The following is a 16,294-nucleotide window of genomic DNA, read 5'->3' on the forward strand; positions in this document are numbered from 1 at the left end:
GGGCAGCCCACTACACTACCTCAACTTCAGTCCTGGTAGCTTGAGGCCACCAAGGATAAGGAAGCACCTATAAGGAGGATATTGAATGATAGCTTTCAAACATCTCTGACAGTAACCCTGTGAGAATCTTTACATGATTATGCATTAGCTTATTTTGTATAGTCAATTTTTTAGTTTACTGATTTTTTTTATACGCTGATTAAAACCCCACAAATTGAAAAACTCTAAAGTACTCAGCTTTTACTCTCTGCCTATAAAAATACATGTTTATAATTTTCCATATTAAGGTACATCTAAGAATTTATATATTGGACCTTCCAAAATATAAGTAGTCTAAGAAGCTCACATTTAATCATCTATTCATATATAAAGAGTAATATGAGGGGACAGCCCTGTGGTTTAGTGGTTAAGTTCAGCGCACTCCAACTAGGTGGCCCAGGTTTGGTTCCCGGGCGTGGACTTACACCACTTGTCGGTGGCCATGCTGTAGTGGCTGCTCACATACAAAACAGAGGAAGATTGGCACAGATGTTAGCTCAGGACAAATATTTCTCACCAAAAAAAATAAAGAGTAATATGAAATATGAAGAGTCTACCTGCTCACATTCAACTTACCTCGGCTGCCTTAGCTTGCATACGTTTCCTTTCCTGTTCTTCTTCACGGAGTTTTGCTTCCAACTCTTGCATTTTTTTCTAGTGAAAAGAATATTAAAAGTGGTAACAGTGAAAAAAGTCTTAGGGTCCACTTGTAAAATTTTAATATAGCAACATAGGAACGTGTTGTAAAATTTTAACATAGTAAATATAAGCCTCTTAGTTTACTCTAGTAATGGCTCTGGGCTTGTCAGTATCCATGACATTCTCCTTTGTGAATCAGTATCAGTCATTTGTGAGGTAGCTTTAAGGTAGTTGAACAGAATTATAGGTAAAATCTATGGCCAAAGAACACAGTTCTGTATGAAGGCATATACATGCCGCATGGAAGCTGAATCTGGAACTTAAGTCTCAGCGGTATTAAACACTTCCCAAGTGAATCAATTAAAACTAAATTTAGTACAGAGAACAACTTAAGTTAACCAAGTGATACAAGCCTTAGGAATACTCAAAACCATACGCTCCTTCAATATTTCCAAAAAGAACTTCTTCCTCATGTCCATCAAGATTGTAAACTGAACATCCTCTCCAAATTTACATTTCTTCCTTTTAAAAATTCCTATATATTTCTTTGCTATAAGATCACTTTTCTTCCTATAAATATCCAACATTATAAAATCATTTTACAAGCAAAACAGTATTATGTATTGATCAGTAAAAGAGACATTCACTGACTTCTGCAAGGGCCTGCATCGTGGTCAGTTTGTTATACTCCTGTTCAAGTAGATCCAATTTCTCAAGTTGGCTCTGAACGTGTGTTTGATCATGTTGTCGTTCTCTTTCTAGGGAAACCTGGGAAACAATATTAAATACACCATAACAATTTGACAAAAAACCAAAAACAACTGAGTGTAATTTATGAATACACTGTACGCTATTTATCTGACCTTTCACAAAACTACTTAGATACTGCAGAGGTAGTCTAGGAAAACAATATTAAGATGAAACCACAGGAACATCAATCAATACACACAGAATCCTATTCTTACTATATACTATTGTAACATGTGGTTCTATATAGTGCAACTATCATTATACTCCGGGATTACAGGGATTTACTAGATATATAGGCTACACACACACATACACACAAATACTTTCAATTGGTCTTATTCTCTTAACCAGTTAATCTCTTAATTAAGGTAATAATTATGCTTTTAGTATCCATCATTTACACTTCCTCTGAATTCTACGCAGAACATCCATTATTATTACTTTTTTAGCGTTAGGGTCAAGGATTTAAAAAGACTGCCTCCTATTAGCTGTAAGTAATGATAGTCACATGGGAAACCATTAAACCAGAATAAGAAGTGGAAATATGCTAAAATGTGGTCTACTGGTAAAAAACCAAAACAGTAAGTACTTGAACTTGTAAACAGTATATCTTTATACACAAGTCTTTAGCAATAGGTATCATTGTTGTTAGTGCCACTGAGTTGATCCCAAACCCTAACGACTCTGTGTACAGCAGAGTGGAACCCTGCCCAGTCTTTTTGCACCATCCTCTCACCTTCCAGTGCTGTATCAGATAATGCTCCCTTGCTATTCATCGTGTTTTCATGGTCAATTTTTTCAGAAGTGGGCAGCCAGTTCCTTCTTTCTAGTCTGTCTTAGTCTGGAAGTTCCACTGAAACCTATCCACCACGGGTGACCCTGGTGGTATTTGAAATACCAGTGGCATAGCTTTCAGCATCAGAGCAACACACAGCCATAACAGTATGACAACTGACACATACTGGTGTGGTTCCCTGACTGGGAAATGACCCCAGGCCACCTCAGTGAGAGCGCTGAATCTTAACCACTAGACCATCAGGGCTGGTAACAGATATCATACTAATAGAAATTTGAATAGGAAAAAGTAATAGAAAACAATTTTCTCAGAAATTTGCGTGAACTACTAACTCCCTCCTATTCACTGTAGTGGACAGTTATTGCTCTTAAAGAATACAGTAAGTTAAAAATTGGTACAAATCATATTTTATTTCCAGTTACTGAAACTATTCTTATTAAACAGGCTATTTAAAATTTCCCAATGAAACAGGGCTGTAATTCAAAGACATTTAGTATATATGTCTAATAGATATATTAGTCAAGACATCTTACTATTGTCTTACAGATGCTTTCTAACCTGAGAAGTGGGATATCCCAATGAAGAGAATTACTTTATTACTGTATATAATGTTTGCCATTTCCAATCATGTGGCAAATTGAACTGATCACCCCCCTTCCCCACCCCATCTATCACATAACAGTGTTAGACAATACAGCAATAATAATAAATTATTACATAGCAAGTTTCAAAGCAAGAAAGGGAAATCTGTAGATGCAAAAAAGATAAAGGAACTCAAAAGCAAGTGAAGGGACACTGAAGCCAAATATCACAAGAGGCAGTTTTGGAGGCTTGGTGAATAAGATATACTGGGAAGATGACATAAAATCTCAGGCTATATACCATCTGCATGATGCAAGAATCTTAACCTATTAACATAAATCTGGATCAGAAACAGTGAAACCCATCAAGCCTCAGGAAAGGCAAATCCACAACTGCCTCATAAGGCTACACACACAACTTAGGAAGTATGGAATTCCCAGGGCAAACAACTCTAAAGAGTATGTGTTCACCATAAAATATATATAGTTCTCATAAGGGAAAAAAAACCCAACCATAAAGGAGAATCAGCAGACGTAACAAATGAGAAGACTGATACTCTGAAAACATCAGATAATTTAAAAGAAATTGAGAATTGTTTATAGTGTTCAAAGAGATAAAGGGAAGGAATAAAAACCAAAGTAATAGCACATTCAAATAAAAAAAGTAGGTGGACTGAAGAAGACTCAATTAGAAACAAAAAGATATGGCCACTGAAATAAACTCAATAGCATAGTAAAGGGACACATGGGAATTAATTACTGAAATATTTTCTCAAGTATTGTCATGCATTTATTCAAATATTTCTTTTAAGTCTAATATCTCCAAGTTTGACCAAAAGCAGACTGAATACAGAAAGTACATAATTTCCCTTTCACACTGCTGAGCATCTAACAAAACGTTAAGCATACAGACCTCCAAATTTTGCATAATAAAGTCACGATGCCCTGAAATTGTGGTCCTCATGGTGAATTCAAATTCCAGATTCATAACAGGAAAAAGAGGTATGTTTTAAAAAATCTATTTGAGACTGATGTTGCAGATGTCCTCTCACAAACAGGGCAGTTACTTCAGTAAAAATACCTCTAGTGTGACACAGTAAAATATTTTTGTTATGCAATTCTAAAGAGTTGTTCAATGTATAAAGAACTGTGAATCTGCTACCTCACTTGAGCCTTTAAACAAATTCAAGAGGTAGAGTGGTACATATGATTATTTCTATTTTTTATAATGTAGACTCAAAGAAGTTAACAGGACTTGGAAAAAGACCACACAATTAACTGTATAGTATTTTTCCAATTTAAGTAAAACTACCAAATACAGCAATAACAAGAAGGCCAATCAAACTTTCAGACACCATAAATGACGCTGAGTAATTTCAGTCCTACACTGTTATACGTTCAAAAGCAGAAGCTACCAAAGCTGTGTGCAGAGGACGGGGCAGTATGTGTGTGACGGTTACCCAAAAAGGAAACCTCTCTTGAAAGCTATGCTGAAAACAAAAATCACATTTTTCTCAAAGCTTACCCTGGTAGTTATTCAAAGTGAACTGCTGGTACTATTACCAGTGGTTACTTTAAGATAAAAGGAGAAATGATTATTATAACAGCACCATTAGTCCTCACTAAGCAAAAAGGTCTTTTTATCAGTTTAATTTTCCCCATAACTAACTGTTCTCGAGAATGAATCTGTGAGGTACTATACCTGTTTCTCTAAGACAGACGTCCTTTCCATTTCTGCATGCTTTATCATAGTACGCATGTATTCCAATTGCTTTTCTAAAATATTACATTTATTTTCTGCAGCTAACAACTGAGATGTCAATTCTAAAAAGAATACATAAGAAAAGCAGAAATTAGATCACTCATAGAACAGTTTTAACAAGCTGTTTAACAGGAATTGAATCTACTGTGAAGACAATAAATACTTTCCAGTAGCCCTATAACAGCTGACCTAAGTCATTCTCTTTCTATTTGCTAGTACAATCTGCCTCGAATTCAGTCAGTAAATAGAACACGACATCAGTACTTGCTCCTCAAAATGCACCAAATATATGCAATTTTGTAGTGCCTGAAGACAGTGACCACTAGAAAACATTAACATGGAATTTCTTTTACAGTAATTTTACAATATTTAGTTTGACAGTGTTTTGTTTCTTCCATAATTAGACAAACCTCGATTGTGCTTTGATTCCTCATTCTTTGAATTCTCCCTTTCTTGTATCTGTTCATCCAATACTTTCTTATACTCAATTGTTTCTCTTGACAAGGTTTTCACACTTTCTTCTGCTTGAATCCTTTCAAGTTCTAAGCGTCGAATTTTATCTTGAAGATTCTTCAGAGCAGAAAATATGGCTGCCGAACACAAACATGGATAAAGTAAGATAACAATAAATATGGAGAAAGTTCACTGAAAAATAAACTCATCTAAATAAAATTTAAATAGATGGGTGGGTCCAGTGGAGGATCACGCTTCGGGAACAATAAAATGCCAATTATTATGTCATTAATTGTTTTTTAAAAAAATCTATTTAAAGACATCTTTTGAGTCTCTGAAATATGCTAGGTTCTCAAGTAAAGAACAAATTACCATGGTAAAAATATTTAGCTAATTATACAAAATTTATATAGCTGACCCAAAGTACATTATTAACTATCAATCTTTTTCTGTTTTATTAATAGAATCATATGTAGAATCCAATTGTAGAGTTAAAAATAGTCAAGCACAAAAAGCACTAGCACTCTTTAAACTGTCCCCCCAAATTTCTGATTATAAAAGTAAGACATATTCCCTGTAGAAAGCACAGGAAAATACAACGAAGAGAACAACAACTGATAATCCTACAACCTACCAAGAGATATTGATTCTCATTTTTGGTTATTGCTTTCAATCATTTTCTATATGTGTAAAATAAATTGAGATCAAAATTAATTTTTGTTTTTCACGTTAGCATTATGAAACTATGAGCATTCCCTCATGCAATGAGGTAGTCTTAAAAGATTTCCTTATGATCAATAATTAAAAACTGAAAAATTAAGTTACTAGGTCAAAGAATATTCATATTTTAAAGGCTCTTGAACCAGAGTAAAGTACCTCCAAAAAGAGTTACATCAATTTACACTTTCATCAGAAGTATACGGCTTTGCCAACACAGACCAATATTAATCACAGTATCTCCACCATTCAATTCAAGAAACACATGCTACTTCTGGTTATTTTATTTTGCATTTCTATTAAAGTATTTTTATATATATAATTGATGAATTTTTCTATCTTTTATGAATTTCTTTGCCCATTTTTCTCTAAGAAAAAGTTTCCTCCTTCCACTCTACTTGTCTTTAATTTCAGTCTTGATGTTGTTAATTTGATGTACAGATGTTCTGACTTTTCATTTAGTTATATCTAACAATTTTTCCCACCAAGCTCTTTGTTTATATATGGAGAACATTATTCTGTAACCTCAAGATTAGATAAACTTTGTATTTTTCTTTATTATACATACAGTTTCATACATTTTTACATTTAATTGTTTAAGTCAAATAAAAGGTAATTATGTATCGAAGGAAGAACTTTAAACGGCAACTTTATCATATACCAAATTCACACATGCACCTATATATATATATATATACAGATATAATTATTACTTACACATATATACCTAAGACAGCTTCAGGACTTACTTTTATTCTGGTTTCATTAATATTATGCCAGTATTTTAATTATTAAAATTATCAATACTGCCAGTTCCCCATATTATATAAATCTTTAAAACATTTCAAAATTATTCTTACTCAGTATTCAGAACCATTTTGTCTAAACAATGATTTAAATGAAACTTCATGTAAACCATACAATAGGTAGGAGGAACTGCTTTTAAGTCAAGCCTCTCACTCAAAACAAGGTGCACTTTTCCTTTATTAACGCAATTCATTCACTCACCGATTTTTCAACGCCTAGGATGTGACAGACCTAAAATAGGAATTGATACATTTTATAACATAATCAGCTTTGTTTTTCTTTTTTAATTCAGGTATAATTGACATACAACATTATATTACCCTCAGGTGTACAACACGACTTGATATTTGCATATATTGTGAAATGATCACCATAATAAGTCTAGCTAACATCCATCACCATACAGTTACAGAATATTTTTTTCTTGTGATGAGAACTTTTAAGATTTATTCTCTTAACAAGTTTAAAACATGAACACACTATTACTAACTATAGTTGCCATGCTACACATTAGATCCCCATAACTTATTTATTTTATAACTGGAAGTTTGTACCTTTTTGACTCCCTTTACTCATGGTGCCCATCCCCCACCCCCACCTCCTATTCTCTGTATCTATGAGCTTCTTTTTCTTAGAAACCATATATAAGTGAGATTATATGGTATCTGTCTTTCTCTGTCTGAATTATTTCACTCAGCATTATGCCCTTAAGGTCCATCCATGTTGTCACAAATGGCAAGATTTCACTCTTTTTTTTATAGCTGAATAATATTCCATTGTGTCATATATACACCACGATTTCTTTTTCCATTTATCCATCAATGGATACTTAGGTTGTTTCCATATCTTGGCTACCGTAAATGCTGCAATGAACACGAGGAGGGGGTATGTATCTTTTCAACTTAGTATTTTCATTTCCTTTGAATAAATAGTCAGATATGGAATTGATGGATCACATGGTAGTTCTATTTTTAACTTTTTGAGGAACCTCCATTCCATTTTTCTTGTGGCTGGACCAATTTACATTCCCACCAACAGTACACAATGGTTCTCTTTTCTCCACGTCCTCAACAATACTTGTTATTTCTTGTCTTTTTCATAACTGCCATTCTAATAGGTGTGAGGTGATATCTCATTGTGGTTTTGATTTGCATTTCCATAATGATTAGTGATGTTGAGCATTTTTCATACATCTGTTGGCCATCTGATGTTTTCTTTGGAAAAATGTCTATTCAGATCTTCTGCCCATTTTTCAATCAGATTGTTTACTTTTTGTTATTGAGCTATGAGTTCTTTACATATTTTGGATAACAACCCTTTATCAGATATATGAATTGCAAATATTTTCTCCCATTCAGAAGGCTGCCTTTTCATTTTGTTGATGATTTCCTTCTCTCTGCAGAAGCTTTTTAGTTTGATGCAGTTCCAGTTGTTGATCTTTGCTCTTGTTGCTTTTGCTTTTGATGTCAAATCTAGAAAATCATTACCAAGACTGGTGTCAAGAAGCTTCACTGCCTAAGTTTTCTTTTAAGAGTTTTATGGTTTCAGGTTTTACATTCAAGTCTTTAATCCATTTTGAGTTAATTTTTGTGTATGGTATAAGATAGCGGTCCAGTTTCATTCTTTTGCAAGCAGCTGTCCAGTTTTCCCAACACAATTTACTAAAGAGACTGTCCTTTCCTCATTGTATATTCTTGGCTCCTTTGTTCTAAGTTAACTGACCCTATAAGTGTGGGTTTATTTCTGGGTTCTTTACTCTTTTCCATTGATCTATGTGTCTGTTTTCAGCCAGCTTATTCTTGTTAGTATGCAACAAGACTAAAATAGAAAGACTTCATACATGAAACACATCTAGAAACCTAAAAAAAATCAACTGAAATGACAGGTAATAAAAGTAATAGGAAGAGAAAATTAATAAATGCCTTTTAATATCACTTGAGTGTTTTTTTAATCTCTTTAAACCACTGAAGAGTATTTATTAAAATAAAACTTTGTAACAGCAAACATTTCTTGCATTCATTATCATAGGTGATAGTGTATGATTTTGCTAGTATTTTATTTTTACATTAGCAGTTATTATTGCAATTGGCTGGAACACTCCATTTTTGTTCTACATGTCAGCAACTCTGTATCACAGGGATTAACAAAAAGACTCAGGGTGGGATATACACTTTCCTTTTGTGTATTCTAGAATGGCTTGTATACCTTGGAGATTATTTATTTAATCATTTCTCAAAACGGATTCCCTAAAAGTATTTGGGACTAGAGCCTTACTGCAGCCTTGACAACTTAAAAAAAAATCTCTTTTCCAGTCATTTCCCCCACCTTTTCTATGTTTAAAAAAATTTATTAGGAGACCCAAATTTATTAATAGAGAACTGAAAAGTCTCTATGATCATCTACTGTATTCTCCTTATTTCTAATTTTTTGAATAACAGATTCATGTTCTTTCCTTAAAATCTTAGTATTTTGTTAAAATCTTTCTAATAAGTTTCTTAGAATATTTAGCATTTGTATTCAAAACAGAAGCCAAACATTACTTTCTCCCATTTTCCTCAGTCCTACTGGTTGTTTAACAAACGTGAATTAATGCTTAAGTATTTTCATTTTTTTCTTGCTGAATAATAAAAGTATTTAAGATTATATTACATTAATTTCCTTCCAAGTACTGTAATCCATAAGTTTAAATATGTAATGTTTCACTGTTTTCCTCTGCAAAAAATCACTGAATAAATGCAAATTAAGCAGAATTTAGAAAAAACAGGAATGAAAAGGAAAAACATGACACTCATAATCCTACCATCTTGCTACAATAATTATAAACATTTTGTTGAAATCCTTTTGGATTTTTGTATACTTTTATATGTTAATAGGATTACCTTTACTATTTCATATCACACTTATTCATATACAATCATGTACCACATAGCAACATTTTGGTCAATGACGGACTACATATACAATGGTGGTTCCACAAGATTAGTACCATACAGCATATAGTACCCAGGAAAACGAGTAACTTGCCAAAATGTTCAAAGTCACACCTTAAATACCATCCTCAGCTAAAGAGAAAAGAAGATGTTGGGGGTGGGGAGAGTAAGGGACTTGAAAGGGAAAGAAGGGAATTGACAGGTGAAAAGGAGCAAACATTTGGAAAACAAGTGTTTGGCCACACAGAAACAGAAGAACACAGAGGGGAGTCCAACAAACAGGCTTTTCTAGGTTCCTCCCTAGAGGAGGAGTAGGTCCACAGTAGGACCACGTTATACTAGTTCCTGTTATGCTAAGATGACAGCTCACTTCCTGAGACAGGTTTATTTACCTGAATTCTTTTAGGCAGTTAAAGGGGAAGGTAACAAGGAAAACTTCTGAGTTTTTTGTTTCTTAAAAATAATCAGCCCCAAATGATCCTCATGTTAAAGAGACACATTTTAGGGTGGCAAATTTTGTTCCGCTTCAGTATACTCTGATGTTCACATGACAACAAAATTGCCTAAGAACGTATTTCTCAGAATGTATCTCCATCGTTAAGAGACGCATGACCATATGAGTATTTCTCCACGCCAAGAGAGACATTTCCAGAATTTCATCCTTATAGTGGATTCTTATATATACCTGCATCTCCAAACTTTCTGTTATGCTAAAGTCTAGTTCTGTACCAGTTCTACTTCCTATTTTTATAGCTCTATGATCTGTTATTAGCTGACAGGATGTGGCCATCCTTTATATAAGTGAACCCTTCTAGTAAAAGAAAAAATGCAGTTCTCACATATCACTCTTTAAACGCAATTCACAGCAGTAAGAGTTTCCACTGAGTAACACTATAGAGCTCTCTCATTTAAGACTTGGTATACACACCTCAGTGAGCACACAGAACAGGCCCTAGGTTGATCAGAGGTGAATTTTCTATTAACAGCCTCTTGCCCAGGCCAGGGGTCTGAGTTGTTCCAGTTCCCTTTCTTCAATTAGTGTCATCATTCAGTTTTCCAAAGGAAGCATTATTCCAGAAGCTACCTCACATAGGCCAAAACTTTGTTCTCCAGTCGGTACCTAGATTTAAAATCCCAGCTTCTCCCCTACTGTACCCCAATACCTAAGGCTTATATCTAATACCAAGACTCCTAATAGTGCCCCTGAGGCTTCTGGCTTTAGTCCCCTCCTTAGTGCTTTGGCTTTAAATTAATTTTATTTCTGGCACTGGGTATTTCCCTTTCTAGCTTTTAAGCTATGTATTATTTGTTGCTATTATTATATGAAATTGATATTTGTTTCTGATACTATTGTGTCTGATAGAAACATTGCCATCCATCCTTTATACACTACGTTCCTAATGTCTTTGCCAACCTTTTACTTTTAACCTGTCATTCTGTTTTAGGTCTGGCTTAAAAAGCATTTATTGATTTCTCTTTTGAGTTAACACGATTACATTTGTCATCATACCTGATAAATGTCATCCTACTTTTCTCATTGTATTTCGTTTCCTTTTTGCTTTTTCATATTATACTACACGAAGTATAGCACATATCTTTGAAGCTGTTTGCCTGCCTTATACACCTCCTTTCCCAGGCATTCCCCCTTATCTCAACATGGCTACACTATACTTAATGTGTCACTTTAGTGCCCTCTCACAAATCTGGCCACAGCTGGCTGACCCAAGGAACACTCAGCTAAAGCACAGACAACAGCTCTCTTCTTGGGATTTTTGGACTTCTGTCCAAAAAGTTGAAGCCAGAATTAGTTCAACTTAAAACTCAAGCTATCAGTAGTCAGGGTTCCTGATATGTGGAAAAAATTTGACTGTGGCTAGAGAAAATGAGCTAGCTAGGAGGAGGAAAAAAAGAGATGGGGAGAAAGTGCTGGTCATGTTCAAATTCCTGGTTCCTAATGCTCTTGAAGTGCATCTGTATAACTGCCTTCCTGTTCTTGGTCGTTCAATCCTCCCTTGCATGTCTGTGGACCAAAAAGATTCCTCTTTGCCAAAGCTAGTTCAGATTGGAAGTTTCTATCACTTAAGTTTTTATTAACTGCATGTTGTTTTTTAAGTTTTATCATAAAGATATGATTTTATTCTACCAATGGCTAACTATTCAAACATATATGAACACATAATGTACACATGCACACATACATTTCTATGTCAAAAATGAAATTTTATATAAAAGTTCATAAAAGAAATATGGCAAACTTCATTTTATTTTCTAGTTTTGTAATTGAAGATTTTTGGATCCAGATGATTAAATAATTTATATTATATATCTTCATTTCAAGTTATATTTGGCATAGTTTTTCAGTTTTATAAATATTCAGTTTTCATACAAACATGTCTGCTTTCTTGAGTTAAAAAACATTCTAGGTGACCAAGTGATGGATCTTAACCTTTTTTTCCCTTTGGTAAAGTACGTGAGTGAGCCCCTGCTTTTTCTCTTCTTTTCTATTGCCCTTACATCTATGAGGTCATGCATCAGTGCCATTTATGTTCAAGTTACCACATTACTTAGAAAGACCCTTGAGTGTAAATCACTATGTGGAAATGAACAATGGAAGATTTGGAGATTTTTAACTTCATATATTGGAGAAAGATACAGTGGGAAATATGAAGCAAACTAAAATTTGAAAGAAAAAAGTGCCATATTGAAACACAATACTGTATGTATTCATTTTTCAAAGCATAGACGAGATTTTTTTTATTTTTTTTTGGTGAGGAGGATTGGCCCTGCGCTAACATCTGTACCAATCTTCCTCTATTTTCTATGTGGGACACTGCCACAGCATGGCTTGATGAGTAGTGTGTAGGTCCATGCCCGGGATCCAGACACGTGAAATGAGGGTCACCAAGCAGAGCGCGTGAACTTAACCACTACACCACTAAGCCAGCCCCTAGATTTAAAAATTTTTTTTTTTAAAGATTTTACTTTTTTCCTTTTTCCTTTTTCTCCCCAAAGCCCCCCAGTACACAGTTGTATATTCTTCGTTGTGGGTCCTTCTAGTTGTGGTATGTGGGATGCCGCCTCAGCGTGGTTTGATGAGCAGTGCCATGACCGCGCCCAGGATTCGAACCAACGAAACACTGGGCCACCAGCAGCAGAGTGCGCAAACCCAACCACTCGGCCATGGGGCCAGCCCCCTAGATTTAAAATTTTTAATCCTTCATATTACCCACAATGTTCCTGAGCATACACAATCAAAATTAAATACATTTTGGTTAGTTGATTATCGGAGTGTAAAATGTCTCTGGTAAACGTAGAGTCAAAAGGAGACAATGAGTCTTCCTTAAACTTTACTTTCATCCCTGAAATATGAGCTCCTGGTGGGGAAGAGACAACCTATTACTCATAATTGAAACTCCAATGCTAAGCACTACGTGTGGCACATAGTTGGCACTCAGATGTCTGACTAAACATATACCTAAGAAAGTCTCCATGAGTATTAAGTTAAAACATCAATTAGAAGACAACTGGCAGACAATTCTCTTTTCCTAGCAAAATTAAACTTCATCTTACTAATTAATCCTCTGCGTAACAGTCAGTGGTTCCCTAACTTTACCGCGTTTCTGTACTACATGGGGAGATTTCAAAAGTCCCAATGCCCAGGGAACATCCCATGCCAAAAAAGTAAAAATCAAAAAATCAAAAACAATATTTGGAATGAAAGGCAGGGAAAAAAAATCCAAGAAGATCCTGAGGTGATTCTAATCTGCAAAGTTTGGAAACTTTCTAGTGACATCGAGAAGCACTACAAGAATGGAAGACTCCCCATGTAGTTCTCAAACCCAGTCTGTCATTCATTCAAAAGATGTACTTGGGATAAAGTAAGCCTAGGAGATCTCCATACTAACTCATTAATAACAAAGTTGGGTCTATTTGTTGTTTGGAATATTTCTGTCATTAAAATATCAGCACAGGCTTGTGGCAGATTAAGGAAGAAAAAAAACAGATCACTAGTAAACATCTTCAATTTTGCGAGTATTGTTTTATCTTGGTCATTCCTTACCCTTCTGAATAACCATTCATACTTTTTTAGCTCAGTGGTATTTTCCAGAACTCTTTTCTCCCTCTATTGTCTCTGGAGAAGCCCCTCCACACTCATAGAGCATCACCCACTACTGCATCCCTGATGATCCTGAGTTCACTATTGCAGAGTTCTCTTTTACATTTCACTTTTATCTTCATTTGCTTACAATTAATCTCTACTTAACTCATCATCTCAAATACAATATAGTCAAAATTACATTAATCATCTTTCCTGGAAATGCCCTATTTTCCCTGTAATCTATCTTAATCACACCATCATTCATCCACACTAGAAACCCTGGATTCAAAGATTTCTCCATCTTCTTCTTTGCTCACATCAAAATATGAATAAATCTCTCTTTAACCAGTCTACTGTTCTCTGTTCCATCCGGCACTGCTTCAGTTTAGACTAATTTCTGACCTAAACTTCAGTCCAACAAACATTTATAGAACACATACGATTTGTAAGGCACTCTGCAAGGTGAAGGTGGGAATATAAAGATAATTAAGACAGTCCTTGGCCTCAAGGAGCTATCATCTAGATTCTAAAACAGAAGCTACTATCCACTCTCTTCCTACACTTGGTGAAAAATATTTACATGAACAAGACACTACTCTAGATGTATTCATATCCTTTATTACACTGGTTCTCAAAGTGTGGGGCATGAGCCCATGGGAAGACAGGGTTCATGAGACCTTTCCCAGGGTCTGAGATCAATACTATTTTCATACTACTATGAAGACTTTATTTGCTCTTTTCACTCCATTGATATGTGCGATGACAATGTAAAAGAAATGTTGGGTAAAACTGCTAATTTTAGCACAAATCAAGGCAGTGGTGCTAAACTATAACTTTCGGCATTGTACTCTTCACTGCCATAACACTCCCAGTAAGGAAACACAAAGCCACTTGATTGTTGTCCTTGATGAAGCCGTAAAAATCATTAAATCTCAAACCTTGAGTTCACATCTATTTAACATCGTGTGACATAATGGGAAGGACACATCCATAAAGTACATACCAAAAGGCAATGGTCTTGATGAAAAGCACTTCTACAAATGTTTAAATTGTGAGCTGAACTATTTCCTTCAAAGAAACATCATCTTTTTGGAAAGAATTTTTGATAATCCGTGGCCACTGAGACCGAGGTATTTAGCAGTCATTTTCTTGAAAATGAATGATGTAAGTCGGTCACTTCAAAGATATGATGGTAGTTGTTGCCAATGATAATATTCAAGTGAAGACCAGAATTCTAAAAAAATGTTAATCTGTGCTGTGAGCTTTATAGCTTTTCTTCTACTGAGATCAGTGATAACAAATGGAATTTTTAAATATTGTATTATGAAATATGTCAAATTTTGAAAGCATGTATAAGTCAATACAATAAAAATCATGCATGGGTAAAAGCCATTCAAAGTTCAAACAGACAAGTGGATTTCAATGTAACAGTATGCAAAAGAAAAGTTTACACAGCAGGCCTGAACCTTGGCTAACCCCTGAAAACTTGGCTTTTGGGATATTCCCTTTGTTGTTACTAATTGATAAGGTTGTTTTGTATGCCTAGGGCACAGAATCCTGCTACACAAGTCTGCCTAGATTGTTTGTGTAAAAAATGTGTTTTATGGTGAATACTGTGACTTGTTCTGCAGGCACAAAGTGTTTGTGTGGGCAGCTATGAATAAAATCCCTAGACTCTGAGTTTTAACTGGGCTTTCCTGGACAGAAACACTGCATATATGGAGGAAGCAGTGTGTTTCTGTGTGACCTCTATGAGGGAGAACTTTGGAAGCCTGTATCTGGATTTCTCCATATTCCACTGTAATAAACTATAGGGGTAACTGCAACTGCTTCTGAATCTTGAGAGTCCTAGTTAATCTCCAACCATGTAGGTGGTCTTGAGGTCTCTGGGTATGAAAAATTCACTGATGTTTGCAGATTCCACGTTGTGACTAAATTTTAAGAAATTACCATTTGCCAGGTTTTAGTGTAGTATCTAAGAAGAATATCCACAAATTGTTGAAAAGGCTATTAAAATACTTCTTTTCCAATTACCTATCTGTGTAGGCCCAGATTTTTTTCACAAACTTCAGTCAAAACAACTTATCACCACAAACAGAATGCAAAAGTAGATATGAGAATCATGCTATCTTCTATTAAGCCAGATATAACATATTTACAAAGCGTAAAACAATGTCAGTCTCTGTAGTATCTTTTTTTAGTTTGGAAAAGAATTATTCTTCATTAAAATATTTATGTAAACATGTAATGGGGTTTTTATGATTTCCTCGACCAAAACATTTCAGAACCAATGCTTCAGAAGACCAGATGGGCAGTAAATTGTTATCAATACCTAACACAATAGCAATAACTTGACTCCTTCTCCCACTAGTCACAATAATGCTGAGCTTCCCAACAGGTGTGCCACAAATTTGTAAAAGATATGCCAAGACGTTTTCTCTCTCAGCTCTTAGGAGGGCCAAGAGCGGCCTGGGACAGTAAAAGACCATAGACGAGTAGCTACCAATCCCATCAGTTTATCTCAGTGTGCTGTACATATACCATTTCATTTTCCATACATATATGATATGGGAAAGGTTAGAAAGCACTGGCCCAGTAGAACCGCCTTATTGTTAGTTATTTTTCTTCAAATGTCCAAGCCATTCTTGACATTACCATCACTTGAAATGTACTGAACAATGACATGAGCAATGGGTTATACTGAAGGTCTTTCAAACAATA

The 16,294-nt window shown here is 35.0% G+C and overlaps 1 protein-coding gene across 1 annotated transcript in view; it reads right to left on the reverse strand.

Annotated features, from left to right (window-relative positions):
- The window catches only part of CEP57 (centrosomal protein 57), a 40,080-nt gene that overhangs the window by 12,971 nt on the left and 10,815 nt on the right, over window positions 1-16,294 (reverse strand). Inside the window, exons 3-6 of the mRNA XM_014835389.3 lie at window positions 4,978-5,157; window positions 4,508-4,629; window positions 1,330-1,446; window positions 616-693 (exon numbers count right to left, since the gene is read on the reverse strand). Of these exons, the coding sequence (XP_014690875.3) occupies window positions 616-693; window positions 1,330-1,446; window positions 4,508-4,629; window positions 4,978-5,157 (497 nt within the window). The remainder of the gene's footprint in view (window positions 1-615; window positions 694-1,329; window positions 1,447-4,507; window positions 4,630-4,977; window positions 5,158-16,294) is intronic.

This window comes from Equus asinus, chromosome 20 (assembly GCF_041296235.1).
Source record: "Equus asinus isolate D_3611 breed Donkey chromosome 20, EquAss-T2T_v2, whole genome shotgun sequence".
In the NCBI taxonomy this organism is placed as follows: Eukaryota; Metazoa; Chordata; class Mammalia; order Perissodactyla; family Equidae; genus Equus; species Equus asinus.